Here is an 18,600-nt window from a genome sequence, read left to right as displayed (position 1 = left end):
TCTCCTGCAGCCTCGGGCGAGCCTCCAGCACTCCCTCTCTCTCCCTCTCTCCTTCATTAGTGGGTGATCAGCAAGTGAGTGATTCAAAGATGGAGGGAGAGACAAAGAGGATGGTGTGAACAGATGGACAGAGGCTGGACCATAGTGTCCAAGCCGAAATGTCTCTGCTCTCATCTGTTGGCCTAACTCATTCATCTTTACCAGGCCCAGGTGGCTGCTTCATTTTGACCACTACAGCTTCCTTATTTCCAATACTGTTATTGTAGTTTGGTTTCTATGAGTAGGTATTCAGTGCTTGCAAAAAGAACAAACAGCTGATTTCTAAATACATTTGATATTCATGCCTTCATTTTCTTGCTATCATACAGATTTCTGAGCATATTTCTGTTATTCCCAGTAAAAAACTCAAGAAGGTAGCCTGAAGCTTATTATTTTTGTATAATAAAACTTAAATTCTGTTAGCAGAAACTGTGCAACACCCAAGAATTCAAATCTTGGAAAGTGGAATCCATTGCAACATAATATGGAAATATTGTCTGTGTCATTCACAGTAACAACCACACAGGAAGTGCAGTTGGGTCATTTAGGCTCCCAAGTTAAAACCCCAACATTTACAGTATTAAAAAGCATATTTACAGCCTATAAAACACCAGATCTCGTATCTATGGATAGTATTTGCCTTCATAACAAATGTTTGCTTTTTATAACAAACCCCTTTGCAGTTGGATAAGGTTTAAAGTTAGACACATAGAGTAGCACATTAGTTTATGGACTCAGTTGCTTGTTTTGCATAATATTGAACAGACCATTAAGTCAATTTTGTAAATTCTGGCGATTCTAACAGTAAGAAAGGAGCATTACCCAAAGTATAGTTATTGGCTAATGATTTGTAATTAATAATTTGCTGTGCAAGGATAACATCTGAAGACTAATTTGACCGTGCACACACTGACCTGTAAGGTAGGTGTAACGGTAACACTCTTCGGTGTATATAGGTTCAAAACCCCATGTCTACATTGCGTTGTCCTTACTAATGATGACAAAGCCACAAACTGTTACTTTCAGGAATATCAAATATCAGTTTACTTGCTTGGATACAAAGTCCCTCTACCACCAGCTAAATAGGAAGATATTTTCCACTCCAGTGGGTAGAGACCAAAAACTGAGTGACGATTAGACTTCAGTTCACTAGTTGGCTAGGTTACTAGACTGCAATGTCTTGAATAATCAGGCTGCATCTTTTCCTTTTTTTTTTTTTTTTTTTTTTTTTTTTAAAAGGACGTTTTAAGATGTTATTTAAAGATATGACACTGAGTTGGTTTTGCAGAGTTCCCCGGGTACTTACAGGGTAGTAGGCTGAATGTACCCTGTCCCATTATTAAACAGTGGAACATTCATGATTTCGTGCCTCACTTTACCTCCTGTTTCAAAGAGCTGCTTGTTGGCACGGCTCTGTCATTTAATAACATTTCACATAGTTCAAATACTCGTGTCATAAATCTCTTGAGCTATAACTTCCCCCGTAGGGTCATCGGCGGGGAAAGTGGCATTGATACTGTTACAACACATGCCTTACTGACATGCCTCTTCCTCTGTGCAGCTCATAGTTACTGTTGCCACAATATCACAATATCAATTCATGACAAGAAAAATTCAATAATACAAGAGCTATTTCTCACGTATGGAGGAAACAAAATAACATTTTATGTTGTAAAGTAAAATAAGTGAAATCCTTCCATCAATTTTACTAAGAATACAAAAGCCTAGAGCGGGGATGTCAAAGTCATTTTACTTTGATGTTAAGTTGGCTGGAGGAGTACACATTTAATCCCTGAGATATCTTAACATAAGAAAAGGAATTTCAGCAGTATGTCTCAATGTTTCTACATGATAAAGAAATGTTGCTAGGCTGACATTTTGGGCTTAAAATGTAAAATTACAGACAAAGTTCTGGTAGCTCATTGCCTAGAGCTACCTGTAATTATAAAACAGAAATGTTAGTCACAGAAAATATTTTTTTTTTCTTTGACTGTGAAGCCACTGCATCTTTTCCTAATGACCTTATAATACTGTTTTGTGTTGTCAGAGCACTTCGCTGTCAGAGTGCAGACTTATTTGTGGGTCCCAGCATATTTAAAAGTAGAATGGCAGGCAGAGCCTTTAGCTTCCAGGCACCTCTTACGCGGAACCAGCTCCCAGTTTGGATTCAGGAGACAGAAATCCTCTCTACCTTTAACATTAGTTTTAAAACTTTATTTTTTAGTTGATAGTTGGATCAGGTGACCCTGAACCCTCCACTCAGTGCATCATGGGGGATTCCCATGATGCACTGAGTGTTTCTTCTTTATTTACCGTTTTCATTATTTATTATTAATCTCTGGCTCTCTTCTACAGCATGTCTTTTGTGCTGTGCCCCTCCCTGAGCCTGGTTCTGGCAGAGGTTTCATCGTGTTATAAGGGAGTTTTTCCTTCTCACTGTAACCAAGTTCTTGCACATAGAGGATTGTCTAATTGTTCAGGTTTTCCATGGATTATTGTAAGGTCTTTACCTTACAATATAAACCACGTCAAACTGACTGCTATTGTGATTTGGCACAATTTAATATATGAACAACAACACCAAATTTGATGTTTCTTAACATGAACAAGGTAAAGTTGTATTGTGGGGTTTTTTTTCAGACCCTAACTGGACAAAAGTTCTGGCGCATCAGCCTTTGTAATTTAAATTTAATCTCTAACACAAACGGTTCTGCTTGGTGGAAATGTTGCTACAGTTGAAAACCACAGGAAGATTTGTGTGATATACCAAAATCAAAATGCTCCATTATCTATAAAAGTGCTAATTTTGGGTGCTACCTTTGAGACAACTAACATTTGGTCTACACTGCTTTCAACTTTTTCACAATCAGTCAATTTATTGAGATCAATTTAATGTGTATTTGTATAGTAGAAGAATAATTAATGAGTCCTTGAACAATAACAGAAACAGGTACAACACACGAAACAGGCCAGAGTCGTAGTAGGTAGAGTTGGCAAGGAGTTGAAAAAAGGTTGAAAAATAGCTAGTAGTTGGGTAGGAAGGTCATTGTCTGTATGGACAGATTATGTATATAATATCTACTTTAACTGTTTCTTCCAGAGTGAATATCGGCTGACAGTAACAGTGCTTTATGTGTGTAGATTGTGTACGCAGCACAGTGTGCAGTGTGCTGGAGTTGTAAGCTTTATGTGACTTTGTGTGTGTGTGTGTGTGTGTGTGTGTCCTCTTCCATTGGACATGCTGATACACAGAGCTCTCTGAGGACCTGCAGTCATCTGAAAAGGCACCACTGTGTGTGTGTGTGCATTCATTGTGTCGTTATTTACTCTAGCGTACAAACAAAGGAAGGTCACATTCAAGGTGACGTGATCTCACCATCTCTGCCTTAACATGCAAACAAGTTATCCCCCACCCCCACCCCCTCTTAGAGAATAGAAAACGAATGAGCACCAGCCGCTCGACCAAAGTCAATTACTGCAGCCCTGGGGATGTCGTCTTAAACAATGCTATTAGTTTCTAATAGTTTTTAATTACTGGCCTTCTTTTTATATAAATCACCCCCTACTTTCTCTCTCTTTTTTTCTCTGTCATCGAAAAAACCTATTTGTGTCCGTAATTAAATGTAGGAGAGGGGTATGAATTTAGCAGCGCTCACGTCTCGTCTCTGACTGTTTCTGTTTGAGCGGCTCCTGATTAATGCCAATACATATTGCTTGAGATAACCATTTAGTGGTTAATTTGGCCAAATTTATTGCCAGTATGCTGTCACATGGCGGAGCACGGGAGGGTGGTGGGTGGGTGGAGACGGTGGCAGTGTGGGGGCCACCTCCTGTGGCCTGAAATATTGTCACAGTGACACAGCGCTATCTGGTGGAGGACAGCAGGAAGTACCAGCTCTGTATTTTAATCTGTTTATTGCACGGGGGGGGGAGGAGCTCCAACTACTTACTGGTTCAGGTAACAAAAGTAAAACCTGACTTCAGACTTATTTTACTGGCAGAAATAAATATCCAGTGAAGTGCTCTTAGATAGCCAAAATCAATCAAGTAATTGACAAGAGAACACACTTTTGTAGAGTTTGATTTGAATCGATAGAAATATAACTCATTCACCTCACATTAATGGGTGAGGTGAATGATCAGAGAAGACTCTGTATAGAAGATGGCTGTGGCTTTCAGGTCTGAAAAGTTAAACCAATGCAAACGTGCCTTAAACATGCATTCTTTCTAATGGCCAGCAGGGGGTGACTCCACTTGTATGTCCTGGAGGTCCAGCTAGAACTCTAGAAAATACCTCAACTCCTCATAATTCTCTTCAGTAAACACTTTCCTCATGAGTTTGTGGTGTCAGTCAGTAGATTTAAGTCTTAAGGACTATATATAATATATATATGATATGATAAAAACACGGCATGCTCAGCTTGAGGTTTTAAGAAGGGACTTCCTTAACTGGTGGGTGCCATCATAGGCTATGAAAAGACCACTTATGTAGATTTATAGGCTACAGTAAGCAGAAGGGAAAACGGGTTGGGAATTGCTGTGCAATCAACGTCCAGTCCTTGCCTTTGAAATGGTCACTTCAAAGACATTCATGTACTGTCTTCAGACTGACTTTAACAGGTCTGCAATGAGTTTTCAGTTAAACTGTGTCAAAATATTATTTCGTGTCAGATCCCAAGCCATCCCTGCGTTGATGAACATTATGTTACTGTGTCAGTGTGGAAATGCTCGCATCAGTTTTTCTGCACTGTGTGAAATTGAATTGGAGTTATGAATCTTAGATGCTGCCTCACATCATTTAGTTAGAAAACTATGCTATGAGAGCATCTCTGAAGAAATGATACATGTCTAGTTTATTGTCTTTGCAGTTGATGGTACAGCTGCTCTGCTGGACTGATAAAGAGACACTCCTGAATAAAAGAGATCCACACTAACCTGACCGTCATTCTCTACATCATTCATGAACTTTTGGTCCATGGTGCTATGGAACAACTTACAAAGTCAATCATTTTCAAATATTAACTCTTAAACTCTGGTAGTCTCCTGTTGATCTCAATATAAAACAATATATCACTTTCTTTGTAAAGTGATTAACAGAGAAACTGACAAAAAACGGAAACTGACAGCATTCTGCATTTTGAAAAATTGTTACGTTACGTTGTGTGATGGTTGTTCAGTGTGTGCGTACTGCTGAGAAAAGGCCAGGAGAGATTTTGTGTACCAATCTCTATGTAGAAATGTGTATAAAACACTGGAACTCACCATGCTCACTGTAAAAATGAAAACATATTTACAGTGAGTATGTATGTATGCATTTTAGCATCAGGGTTTTCCTTCTCCCTGCTCTGTTGAGTTCAGTTAAGTTCAGTTAATCATACTGACATTTTATTTTTTAATAAAATGCAGGAATGCGTTTGCCTTGGATATAAAAACTAGGAGTCAGGACTAAGTAAAGATTGACATGATAAAGCCAAAGTTAAGGCATGTGTTCACAGCCCTGAGTCACACAGCCATGCCAATTATACCCAGGTGACCCTTAGCCATGCTGCACTAGCCTTAGACTGCTAGGAGGCTTCCTATGATGAATTTCTTTTCACTCTCTGTGTATTTATTCATCACTACTCCAACCAGTTATGGCAGATAGACATTATGATTCTTCCTGGTAAAAGGGAGATTTTAATTCCACTGTCACCAAATGTTTACTAGTGGGTTTCTTACCATATTGGAGGGTCTTCACCTTACAATATAAAGCACCTTGAAGTGACTGTTGTTGTCAACACAAAAACTTAAGTACACCCTTACTGGTTACATAAAATTAAGAGGATAAGTAGCAGCCAAGTGCTAATAATATATGTACTTAATTAGCTGATCATCAACAAGTGCGAGGACCTCTTTAAAATCAGAAGTTTTGGCAGTGTGCTTATCTAGAATATTCAGTTTACAACAAACAAAATAAAACAAGGTTTTTCAATCGTCCAGTAAAAATCCCAAACTCAGCTGGATTAAAATGCTGTGGAAACTCAGGAGATCCACCAAAATCGTGGTTGGAAGTAATTATTGCAGTCCTACATATGAAAAGAAAAGACTCTGTACTAGCCATAAAGTCTCTTATGTGTGGACTACAAATTTTAACATCTATTTAAGCCAATAGAACTCAAAATTATATAAAGAAGTATATAAAACCGGTCCAAACAGGATTCATTATGGGCTGTCAGGAAAAAAGTAATACAAGAAAAATACTCAATCTACAGTTAATATCTCAGCTTGGATCCTGAGAAAGCATTTAATCAAGTTGATTGGCTGTTTCTGGAACAAACACTGATAGAAATAAGATATAAGATAGAAATAAGATATGAAGAAATATTTGCTACTTGGATTAATGCACTTTATAAAAATCCTAGGTCAAAAGTTAGGCTTAACAGTTGTTGTTCTGATTCATTTATGGTGGAAACGGGTGTGAGGAAAGGGAGACTCATTATCACCAATTCTCTTTATTGGCTTTATAGGCTCTTACTTTTTCTTTTGGGACTTTAGAGAAACATATGGCTCAGACCAGAGGTACATTTTACGGATACTCCTATTCATTGCTGGGAAAATGAGAACTCTGAAGTGGAAGAAAACAAAACCACCATCCATAACTCAGTGGATACAGAGAATGAATAAGTCTACATAATAGAACAAATGACTGCAAGTCTGCAACTGAAGAAGGGAAAGAACTAAAGAAGAGTGTGCCAGAATTCCTCTGCTATTACATGAGAGACTGATAAAGTCATAGATAAAGAATGAAGTCTTCCTCATCACTGCTAATTTACCACATGCTAAACTTTAGAAAGGTAAGCTTTACATTCAATTCAATTTTATTTATATAGAACCAAATCACAACAATTACAATTGATATTGTAAGGAAAAGATCCTACAATAATACAGTGAAAACCGAGACAACTCCAACAAAAAAGTGAACCCCTTTAAGCAAGCGCTTTGGCGACAGTGGGAAGGAAAAACAAAGGGACGACCATCTGCTACGACCGGTTGACACACTGTAGAAGAGAGACAGAGATAAATAATAGATAAGATTAAATGCAGTGTGGTTTATAAATAAAAAGTGAGTGAAAACAGTGAATGAAAAAGAAACACTCACTGCATTTTAGGAAGTCCCAGCAGCCTAGACCTACTGCAACATAACTAAGGGTGGATTCAGGGTCACATTATCGAGCTCTAACTATATGTTTTATCAAATAGGAAAGTATTAAACCTAATCTTAAAAGTAGAGAGGGTCTCTGTCTACTGAATCCAAACTTGAGGCTGGTTCCACAGAAGAGGGACTTGAAAGCATGCGCCTTTAAATATCCTTGTAACCACAAGTAAGCCTGCAGTCTGAGCATGAAGTGCTCTTATTGGGTGATATGGTGCTATAAGGTCATTAAGATAAGATGGTGCCTGATTATTCAAGACCTTGTATGTGATGAGAAGTACATGATTGTGTACTGTCAGAATGTCACAGCAATAGGATATTTCAGCATTCACGTTTCATAAAAACTTGATGTCATGCTTTGAGTGTGTTATTTCAAACCTATGGGAAGCACATGGATACATGAACAGGCAGTGCTGCACACACCCACACAGATACGGAGAGAGCAAGAGAGGCTGGCAGTGTGTGTTGGTCTGATTAATGACGGCACCAGCAGAGCAGCTCTGAGCCAGCTGTCACATGACATCTGATGACTGCCTCTCTCTCTCTCTCTCTCTCTCTCTCTCTCTCTCTCTCTCTCTCTCTCTCTCTCTCTCTCTCTCTCTCTCTCTCTCTCTCTCTCTCTCTCTCTCTCACACACACACACACACACACACACACACACACACACACACACACACACACACACACACACCTCTCAGTCTTTGTTTCTCTCGCACCTTCCACCCATCCAAACTCCCCTGTCCTTTATCCACTTTTTTTGCCTTTTCTTTCTCTCCTCTGACGAACTATCTGTAAAGACACAACATCAAAGAGAAAACGCAGTGAAATAACAAACATCCTTTCTTGCTTTCTTTCTCTGTCTCAGTGATGAATAAAGGCCAGAGTGTGACAAAGTATTACCGGTGGATCCAGAAGAATGGTGGTTACATCTGGATCCAGTCCAGTGCCACCATCGCTATCAATGTGAAAAACGCCAGCGAGAAGAACATCATCTGGGTCAACTACGTTCTCAGGTCAGAGGTCGACAATGTGATAATGATCTTGTGGTACAATGGTATGGTGGAACAGTCCAAAAAATTACCTCCTACCTCTTTTTTCTTATTGCTTTTCCTTGATCTCTGTGGAAACATTAGGAGGTCAAGGAGAGTTTATCAAAACTCATTCAAAAGAAGTAAAAGAGAAGCTGCTCAGAGAATCCAGATGTATGTATACTAGACTCTTAAACAAATGCAGATGTCCAGAAAATGGAGAGTTTTACAGGGACAAGAGCCTCTGCAGATTAATTAAAGAAACAAAGCCAATGAAATGAACTAAATCACATTTTCTTATTTTTTCCTGCTTGAGAGTGATCCAGTGTAACTCCTTTTCTTGTCCCTGTTTTCTACGGCCAACGAAACCTAAACGGGGACATCTATCACTTATCCCAGTTGACCTGACATAATAATGAATTAATGAATTGCATAGCTGGCAATGCAAAAGCACACATTTCTAATGCAAACTAAATTGTAGCCATCCTATCATATAATGTAAGCTGAAAAATAATACAACTGTGATTTGGTGGTTGAAGAATGTGATGAACTGTTTCAGTTAAATTCACCAGACCAAAGTTTCAGCCAAACATCATTACAACATCAGTTTTTTTCTAATTTACATAGAGGTGCAAAGTACTGTAGATTAATATCATACAGAAATTAATAAAGCCAGCTTTCATTGACTATTTTGTTTTACTTTTAAAGAATAGACAGACATAGGCATTACTTTATAAAAACATTTGCATCCTCCCCATTTTACTTTATAATGCATTCACGATTGGAGCCATGTTATTATAAATTATACATTATAGCCAGGGGGGCACATAAGTGGTCCGCAGGTGCACATTCGCTGTCAAAATAAAAGACGCGCACCAGATAAGAAGTTGCAACGTGCGTTTGCGTCCATATAAAAGGCGCTGTTTTTGTCCGCTAGAGTGGGATTTTCATGGCACATTCTGCACCACATCTCTGTGCGTTCATCATTTGTTTGAAGCCAGCTCACCTCCAGCAACCACTTTTCCGAGAATACGTGCTTCTTTTGCGGTTCGGACTCCTTCTGACATTTCTTTGGAGGTGGAGGAACACCAAAGTAATTGCTTAAAGGAGTTTGCTTCTTCGACATCTTTAAGAGTTCTAAACAAATATCTGTCGTCCTCCAGAAAATCTTATGTGCGCAAACGCGCGTTGCAACTTCTTCGCGTCGTGTCTTTTATTTTGACCGCACCTGCGGACAACTTATGTGCACCCCTGATTATAGCTGACATTTATTTTCATTAGATTTGACCAAGGCAATCGATGAACAAACGTTTCTTCTGTCACTGACAAATTTTCTGTGTCTTTGCAGTAATCCAGAGTATAAAGACACACCCATGGACATTGCCCAGCTGCCAAACCTGCCTGAGAAAGCTTCAGAGTCCTCTGAAACTTCAGACTCTGAGTCCGAGTCCAAAGAAAACTCAGGTGGGTAGAAAAGGGAGAACAGAGGAGCAACATATAGTTGCTAAAAAAAAAAAAAAAAGGTTTTACATATAGTTGATATATTTGACAATATTTGGAGTAATCTGCTGGCCTCTAGTGCATAGCCTGAGTCCTGCCATCATTTTCTTCAGCCATAGTTTGAAGAAGAGCAAAGATTAAAAAGCCGTATGAGTTCTGCTTACCATCATGTCCATTCAGTCACGTTTTAATGGAGATAGGCATCAGCGTCATTTATATTTTGTGTATTCTTTTCTTTTTTTTGTTTTTGCTCCTCTGGATTCCGTTGGATCTAGAGGGCCTCTGACAAAACTGATCTTATCCCAAACGCAACAGCTCCTAGATGGCAAAGCCTATGTAAAATAAAAAGAGTGAACCAAAAAGATATAAATCAGATCATATTCTTACATTGTATAAATATTAGAATAGTTACAATATTGCACAAAATGCTTCTAAAACCTACATGATTCTTTAACAGCACCTGTTCAAATACAACCAGAAAAAAGAAATATGGTTTGAAGAAGAGAAGCCAAAGATATTTTATCAGCTGGTGCCAGTGTGCTGACTTTGCCAGGCTGAAATGTCTTGAATGCCAACAGCTGCAGGGACTGGGCGCTCACTGGCAGTGTTGCAAACTGCGACAAAATGACAAAATGACAAAATATGGTACAGCTGCACAGCATCACACAATGCCTCCAAACTTCACACATCACAAAATCCTGCAAAATGCCTCAAATAAAGGCCACAATACACAAACACCCTCCAAGAAATGCACCAAAATGGCACAAAGGAAAAAAACTGTGAAATAACACATTCTGCTCATCGTTGGAGATCTGCAAATCACAAAGGTTTAGGCGATGCCATCTCAGTCCTGTAGGCAGGGGAATCTTCTTTTGTGTGAAAAACAATTCTAGAAAATATTTTTAAATGAATAACATTTCTTCAGGGATAAATTCTGTGCTACTACTTTTTCTTTGTGTGTAGTTTAGGTCATAAAACAGCTTAATTACAATATTTGACAGTGAGTACTAAAACAGGAGACTATAATAAATAAACCCTTGACACTACAGACACTGTAGTGCTGCTGTTAGTTTGAAATTTATTTTGTTCCCACTACAGAGGCTGTCCAAACTTCGTAGTCCCATTGATTCGCTGCAACAGATCAGTAAAGAAACACGATTACAGACCTCGATACAAAATGCTGGAATAACATCTGGAAGCAGAAGATATTGTATTAGACTAAGAAAAAGGGAGCTCTGTTCAGTGAATGCACTTGTCAGCAGTCTTGAGTCATTTGTTTGTACAGACATGGCACACCAAAAATGAAGGAGGGCTTTGCCGTAAACCTAAAAAGCAACACTCAGCTTCTCAGATTCTTGGTATAACATTGTCTGCACACGCACAAGTACAAACTTCATCAGTCTTATATGTCAGCTGAGGGGATAAAGACTTCTCTCTCTCAGGTTTGCCTACTTGTATTTCTTTATTGGATACAGAGAGGTAAGAAACTTCCTTGAAATTTTAACTCAGGCTTGTCATTTCATATCGTGTCAGAGCAAACCAGCTGATAAAACTTCCAGCCAACCACTCTGACAACTACCATTTTAACCATTTTAGGCTTGACTGATGAGGTAAAGACCCTGCAATAATATGTTGGGGCTGTTGTTGTAATTTGGTGCTATATAAATAAATTGTTTTAGACCTCGAATCGGCATTAAAAAAACATGACTGTATAGTGTTTTTAATAAACCAAAATGCCCGATGGCATCTGGTGCTTAAGAGGTATTAATTCTAAATTTTGAATTTGAAAATCAAAACTAGAACCCCGAATTGGATAAGCGGGAGGTAATAGATTGATGGAGAAGCCAAAACTTTCTGTTAAATGTTTTGGAAACTGTTCACTAGATTGAACAAATTCATCAGAATCAATTTACTAGATACACAAGGATGCCTCACAGGTGATAACCTGAGATCTTGAAAACACTGATATCTGAATTCAGATCTAGAAACAGAAAACAAGGATTTTATTCACCTTGTGTCACCAGCATTTTAAGCAGCAGATAATAGTGAAGCTCAAAGCAGTGTCATTACAGCTGAATTTAAAGCAAGCCTGGGCCTCCACCTTGAGCGTAATATTATCAAGTCCACCAGCCTGTGCTGGCATGATGGGAATCAGTGCCAGCTGTTATTCTTGCTGGAGGAGAGTGGTTCTGGCACACTGTTGGCTGTAAACTGACGCCAGCTGCTGCAGGAAGTGTCCAGCTTCAGCTCCAACAGGCCTGCGATGCCCCAGTTTGACATATTTTAAAATGAGATATCTGCTCTTTGACATTTGTTCTCTTAAGATGCAATGTATGTACAGAAGGAGAGCCTATGAATAAAGATGTCTAAAATGGCAAAGTTATCTTTACCCCGCCCCCCCCCCCCCCCTTTTTTTTTTTTGTGGGGCAGAATACAGCAGATTGTCTGTCACATGCAAAATTGGCATACCATAATCTAATAAGTTTTACTTAGCCTACGTTACTACTGTGAATTATTACAACAATATGGATTAATCCGCAGCTGAAAATCCTTCCCATCAAATACCTCCTGATTCACAAATAAGATAAATAAAAAATTGAAGTAATGTAAAAATGCATGCTCAGTGTCGTTGCCAACGACACTGGGACAGAAGAGCAGCAGTGTTGTGTATTAACTAGCCTTGTCAGATGCATTTACAGAGAAACCAGTCAGAATTAAATAAGAAAATGAGCAGCATAATTCAAGATGTCCTCGACCTGATAGCACTATCCAAAGATTGGGTATCAGATATGCATACTGCCAAAAGTATTCACTCACCCATTCAAATGACTGAGTTCAGGCGATCCAGTCACTTCCATGACCACGTAAAATCAATCACCTAGGCATGCAGACTGCTTCCACAAACATTTGTGAAAGAATGGGCCACTCAGAGGAGCTCAGTAAATTACAGAATATTACCAACTTTCTGAGTTAAGAGCTTCTGTGAAAAGAACTCTTATCGGCTGAGCAAGACTTTTTGAACAATTTCATACTGCCAACTTTATGGGAACAGTTTGGGGATGTACCCTTCCAGTTCCAACAGGACTGCACACCAGTGCACAAAGCAAGGTCCATAAAGACATGGCCTGCACAAAGTTCTGACCTCAACCCAATAGAACACCTTTCAGATGAATTAGAGCAGAGACTGTGAGCCAGGTCTTCTTCTCCAATATGAGTGTCTTACCTTACAAAAGCACTTCTGGAAGAATGGTCCAAAATTCCCATAAAGACGCTCCTAAACCTTGTGAAAAGCCTTGGTAAAATGGTATATGTGGTTCTTATACAGTGCTTTTCTACACTACCCGCACACTCAAAGTGTGCTATACAATATATTCTCAGAAGAGCTGTAGCTGTTATAGCTAAACCCCGTGGATTAAGAATGGGATGTCACTCAAGTTTTGTGTGTGAAGGCAGACAAGTGAATACTTTTGTCAATATAGTGTATTTCACAGTGTAGTTGTTGAAATGTCTTCTTCATGTGATCTCATGGTCTATGAAAATACTTGACTCCATTTTATTGTGAAATGATATTTCATTTATATTGAACCTCCCTGGTTGGGAGGAACCTTTAAGACTACCGGTCCATTTTTAATTTTCAGGCTTGGAATACATCTGTTTTGCTTGGAAAGCACACTTAATGGAGATACAAGGTTTCCCCCAGACAAAGCAATTGAGTCGACATTTCGGATGCCATTAGGGAGTCTTAGCTCTGCCAGCTGGGCAGCCGCTGGCCTGGCCTATGTGTGTGCTGGCAGAGTTTAAAGTGTGTATGTGTTGTGTGTGTAATGGGTTAGACAGAGCCAACATGCCTGAACAGAAGCAGCTACGGATACTGAGCACACATCAGTGCATCCAGAAAACAACACATGGAATACCTGTCCTGAAAAATGTAAGGGGGCATGCAGAATTACGCAGGTATTCAATGGCAGTGTTGGCAAGTCAGTCTGACACACTCACTGGATGGAGTGCCAAGACACTTGTGTTTCCAAGAGTATAAATCTTATTGGTTTTTTTAGGGAAACTCTTCACTGTTACAACATCAGGATAAATTTTTCCACAACATTGGAGCATAATTTTTATGTCAGTGCATCAAAGTTTTTGATTCACTCCATATCAAAGCAATTAACAAATCTAATGATTTTCTTTTCCATTACTAAAGCCACACCTCTATATCATGAATGTGAGTTCACATGGTTCAGATGGTTAATGGACTGTAATTAACAAGTAAATTAATGGTTGAAACTATGGTGCACAGCATTAGTTCAAGCAGGTTATGAAGTCAGGATCTGCCACAGTTCCCTTCAGCAGCACTGGCTGCATTTGCAAATCACTTTGCAACCCATTCCTGCAAAAGCTCTTCCCTTCATGCTGTGTTTGACTACATCATCAATTTTATGTGTTCATGCAGTGTCTTGTTGCTGCTCTGGGAAGATATCATACTGCCAAATATTAAGAATCTACTTATGTCTAGAATGGTTTCGACTGTAACTGGAATCTTCTTTTTCTGCATTATAAACAAATTTTTTTTTTCGACAGACAACGAGAACACCAAGGCAGAGGAGAAGCCCGGCCACCAAACAGAACACAGTGAGGACCCAGAGACAGACAGCAAACGTCAGCAGCAACCCGGCCAGTCACACTGTTCATCTGAACAAGAAATGAAGCGCCAAGAAGAAGGAGATAGCTCAAGTAACCCTGAGAGCCAGGACAGTGATGACAGTCTGGAACCTTCAGATGGAGAGGGTGAGGAGCAAGAAGAGGCTGGCAGAGGAGGGGGAGGGGGAGGTGGAGGCAGGTTGGGAAGGTTAGCAGGGCTTGGAGGATTAGGGAGTCTGGGTGCCATCGGTGGACTGGGTAACCTAGGTGGGCTTCATATTAAAGTAGAGCACTACGGAGAAGGGGAAGACGTACAGCTGCGTAGCTCCCAAACGTCTTCATCAGAAGAGGAAGGAGAAGAAGAAGAGGAGGATGAAGAAGATGACGAGGATGACAATGGGTGCGTGCAAGATTGTGACAGTGTCAATGCTGGTAGCAAGCTGCAGAAAAGGCGAAAGAGGAGGAAAGTGCAGAAATGGGATGGCTCACGAAGCAGGAGGCTTCGTCTGTCTTCAACTACACCCAGTCCCATAGCAATAGGCGATACCACTCCACTAGTCGACCCCTCCCAAGCCACAACCGCAACCTCCACCCATCTCTTAGCCTCATCTGGCTCCCCAAACAGTGCAAATGCAGCATCCTCAGTTCTGAAGATTAAGACAGAGATGGCAGAACCAATAAACTTTGACAATGACAGCAGCATCTGGAACTACCCTCCCAACAGGGAAATTTCCAGAAACGAGTCTCCATACAGCATGACCTCCAAGCCATCTGCTCCAGGGAGCCATGAGACCTTCCCCTCACCACAGGGAGGATCTCTCCAGGTAGCCATTCCTGACTCTGTCCTCACCCCTCCTGGAACTGAGGGAGGAGCAGGAGGAGTGAGGAAACCCCCTTACAATGGAAGCTCAGCCCCATCCTCTGCCTCCAGCGCTGTAAGCTTAGCTCCTCCTTCCAGCGCCTCCTCTGCCGACCCCCTATCTCCTCCCCTTTCTGCATCCCCACGGGACAAGCAACAAGGCACTCCCACCACCTCTTCTTCCTCATCTTCTTCTTCATCCTCCTCAACCTCTTCTTCTTCACTACTGTACTCTGGGGACCTTGAAGCACTTCAGCGCCTGCAAGCTGGTAACGTGGTGCTTCCGCTGGTCCACAGAGTCACAGGTACTCTGGCCTCCACCAGCACGACAGCTCCACGGGTCTACACCACTGGGACCATCAGGTATGCGCCAGCGGACGTAACTCTGGCTATGGCACAAGGCAACCTCCTCCCTAATGCTGCCATGAACTTTGTTGACGGCTCAGGGTTCGGCCTGGACCCTAAGACACCCATGGAGATGCTCTACCATCATGTCCACAGGCTCAACATGTCTGCTGCGGCAGCTGCTGGCCCCTTTGTCGGATCTCCTACTGCCACAGGTGGGAACGGTGCCCTTGGAGGTCAGATGCCAACAACAGCCAATGTTTTCACCACAGCAGAGGGACTGTTCTCAACGCTACCATTCCCAGTGTACAGCAACGGGATCCATACCACGCAGACAACACTGGAGAGGAAGGAGGATTAGCAGAAAGTATCCAAGACCGCATTACTGTGTTTTCGGAATCAACAACTGTGTCAAAGACTGCTCACTAGTAAATAAAAATGAAAGACTATTTACTTGTTTTATCAACACGGTTTAGCACTGTGTTTCCGAGAGAAGAGAAAGGAAAGGGAAGGATGACAGATGTACTCTAGCACTTTGAATCTCAGAAACTGAGCTTGCGTAACAGACGTGACCCTCAAACTTGTCCCCCTTTTCTATCTGTTTTCTCTCTCCTCCTCATCCTCTTCTCCTCTCTCAGTCTCTCGCTTTGCTCCCGTTTCTTGCGATCAGCAACTCTTTTCTCTTGAACAAACAAAAACCAGACTATTCTTTATTGTAAAGAACCCCTTTTTTGCCTACAGAGAATTCATATTGCCTAAGGACTCAGTTGGAGCCTGATGGGGATAATTTTTATTATTTGACTTGTTTCTGTTGCATCTTTATAAAGATGTGGATTGTGTGTATTTAAAGGAGGACGGTACAGGGATTTGTAACAGACAGAGAACTCTATGTGGCGTTCCTTCTTATGTATCTTGATGTGATCAAGGCTTGAAAAGAACGTTTTTAAACCGAGAGGACGGTGCTCTCTTGCGCCCCACAAAGGTCTCAGAGATAATCTTTTGAAAAAAGGTTTTTTGAGAAAGTTTCTCAATTGAGGGAATAGTTTAGTGAATTAATGCTGTTTTTTTCTTTTACTTTTATCCTTTTTTTTATATATATAAAATATTCTAGCTCAGATTTCACTTACGAATCAAGCATTAAAAAGAAAAACAAAAAAAAGCTATTTCAGCCGGGTAATGACCTGTGAATTATCGAATGTTACTACTTCCTCTTTTATCCCAGGAGTTTACCTACAGGTCTCGCACCAAACATAGCCTCCTCTACATCTCTTCCCATCTCAATCTGTCACTCTCTCTCTTATCTTTCACGCTGTCTGCCTGACCTTTCATGTTTCTGTCCACATTTCTTCCTGTCAATTCTACAGATTTGTGGTGCTACCGACCGTCCAGTAACCCTGATTCAGCTGGCTGATGTGGGTACTGTAAACAAACCCACAGCTCGTTGATAGACTGATATCATTTTTTTATTTTTTAGAGGGGGGAAAGATTTTAAAGTTTGTTTTTGTTTGTTTGTTTGTTTGTTTGTTTGTTTGTTTGTTTTTCTGACCTTCAGGAAAGTCAGAAACACAGGAAAAACCTGTAAATCAGCAACATTATCTCCATGTTTCACCTACATGTCCCTCTCCATTCTGATTGGGCCACAAGGGGCAGCGCAACATGGAGTTGATTGGTTGAATTTTAGGCTGTACAGTGTTGTTTTTATTTGTATGTATTTTTTTTAACTTAATCACATTAAATGCTCAGTGAGACTGAGTCTAATTAGCTAGCAGCACTAACTTAAGAAATGAATGTTGACAACCTTGACCGGTTCTTGTTTAATCACTGTTTTGTTATGCAGTTACTTTATTCCTTGCTCCCCCCCCCCCCTCTCCTCCTCTTCTTCTTCCTTAACCAGAACCACCTCCGCAAGATTTTCCTAAAAAAAAAAAATCCACTCTCTTCCATCTCATCGCCGGACCCTGTGATTAAAAACCACATATCAATAAGGAGATTGTAATAAAGACATGCATTTTCAATCAATCTATCAAACAATCAATCTAATAACTATAAGAAAAAAATGAATATGCGTTTTTTGTTTTTTTTTTGAGGAAGAAAAAAATCACATTCCTTTAAACAATGTTGTCTTTGTCATTGTTCTTGTGTTTCGTGTTCTTTTCTTCCCCGAGTCTACGTTGCCAAAAAAGAGAAAAAAAAAAAGAATTGCTTAATCTCACAAGTTTAGTGTTTGAAAAGCACTGTGATTCTTGTTCATTTGTGTTTTTATTTCTTCTACTTTTTTGGTAATAAGAGAAAAAAGAGGATAAGTAATAATTAAAACAGTATAAAAACTGTCACACCATCCATCTTTTTAAAGCTGACAGCCCCGTTTTTGCCATCCTGCCATCCTTATTACCCAGTGTGATTAAGACGTAAAAATGTGTTACCAATGTGTTTAGTGTCACTGGCTGTCAAAAAGTCTTTCATGGCGACTTCTCTCTCTGTGTGTGTTGACTATATGCAGTATATACTGAGCTACTGTAGCTGTTTTTGTCCTTTGTCTTCTCTGTGCTCTATCTCTAGTGTGGGGGAAAGGAGAGGGGAGGGGCTAGAGGGAAAAGGAGGTGGAGTCTATGGGATGATTGACATCCCCCCAAAAAACAACAGCTCCTTGTCTCTCTTACTCCTTCTCTTTGTCCTTCTCCCTCTATCAGCAGTCTTAGTGAAACCAGTGGAGGTTCGTGGAATTTCGTGTTCGGTGGCCTTTGCAAAAAGCAAAAAAAAAAAAAAAGTTTGCAGAGTCCACCTTTTCTTTCGCTGCTTCCTTTTTGTCTTTGTAAAACCTTTTGATCTTGTTTTCTAATCCTTCTCTATCTTTCTCTCTGCTATTGCTTTTTGCTGTTGTGTAGTCTTATACAAACCTCTTTATCTCACTGTCTTTTCTCTCAGAGATGAAAAGATTCTCTAACTAGCTCAAAGGTTTATGGAGCCATGTTTTTGCCACTAAGGAATTCTGGGAATCAAAG

The 18,600-nt window shown here is 40.2% G+C and overlaps 1 protein-coding gene across 2 annotated transcripts in view; it reads left to right on the top strand.

Annotated features, from left to right (window-relative positions):
* npas3 (neuronal PAS domain protein 3) overlaps positions 1–17,683 on the top strand; it is a 363,595-nt gene extending 345,912 nt beyond the window's left edge. For both annotated transcript variants that reach the window (XM_085441080.1, XM_085441081.1), the window contains exons 10-12: positions 8,097–8,244; positions 9,608–9,723; positions 14,335–17,683. In XM_085441080.1, the coding sequence (XP_085297206.1) occupies positions 8,097–8,244; positions 9,608–9,723; positions 14,335–15,959 (1,889 nt within the window). In that variant the 3' untranslated portion in view covers positions 15,960–17,683. The remainder of the gene's footprint in view (positions 1–8,096; positions 8,245–9,607; positions 9,724–14,334) is intronic.
* Positions 17,684–18,600: the final 917 nt, after the last annotated feature.

Source organism: Copadichromis virginalis, linkage group LG19, assembly GCF_057382275.1.
Source record: "Copadichromis virginalis isolate Kocher_CV1m ecotype Utaka linkage group LG19, C_Virginalis_male_GT1.1, whole genome shotgun sequence".
Classification (NCBI taxonomy): Eukaryota; Metazoa; Chordata; class Actinopteri; order Cichliformes; family Cichlidae; genus Copadichromis; species Copadichromis virginalis.
Note: the sequence above shows the minus strand (reverse complement) of the source record. Positions and strands in the feature narration are given on the sequence as shown.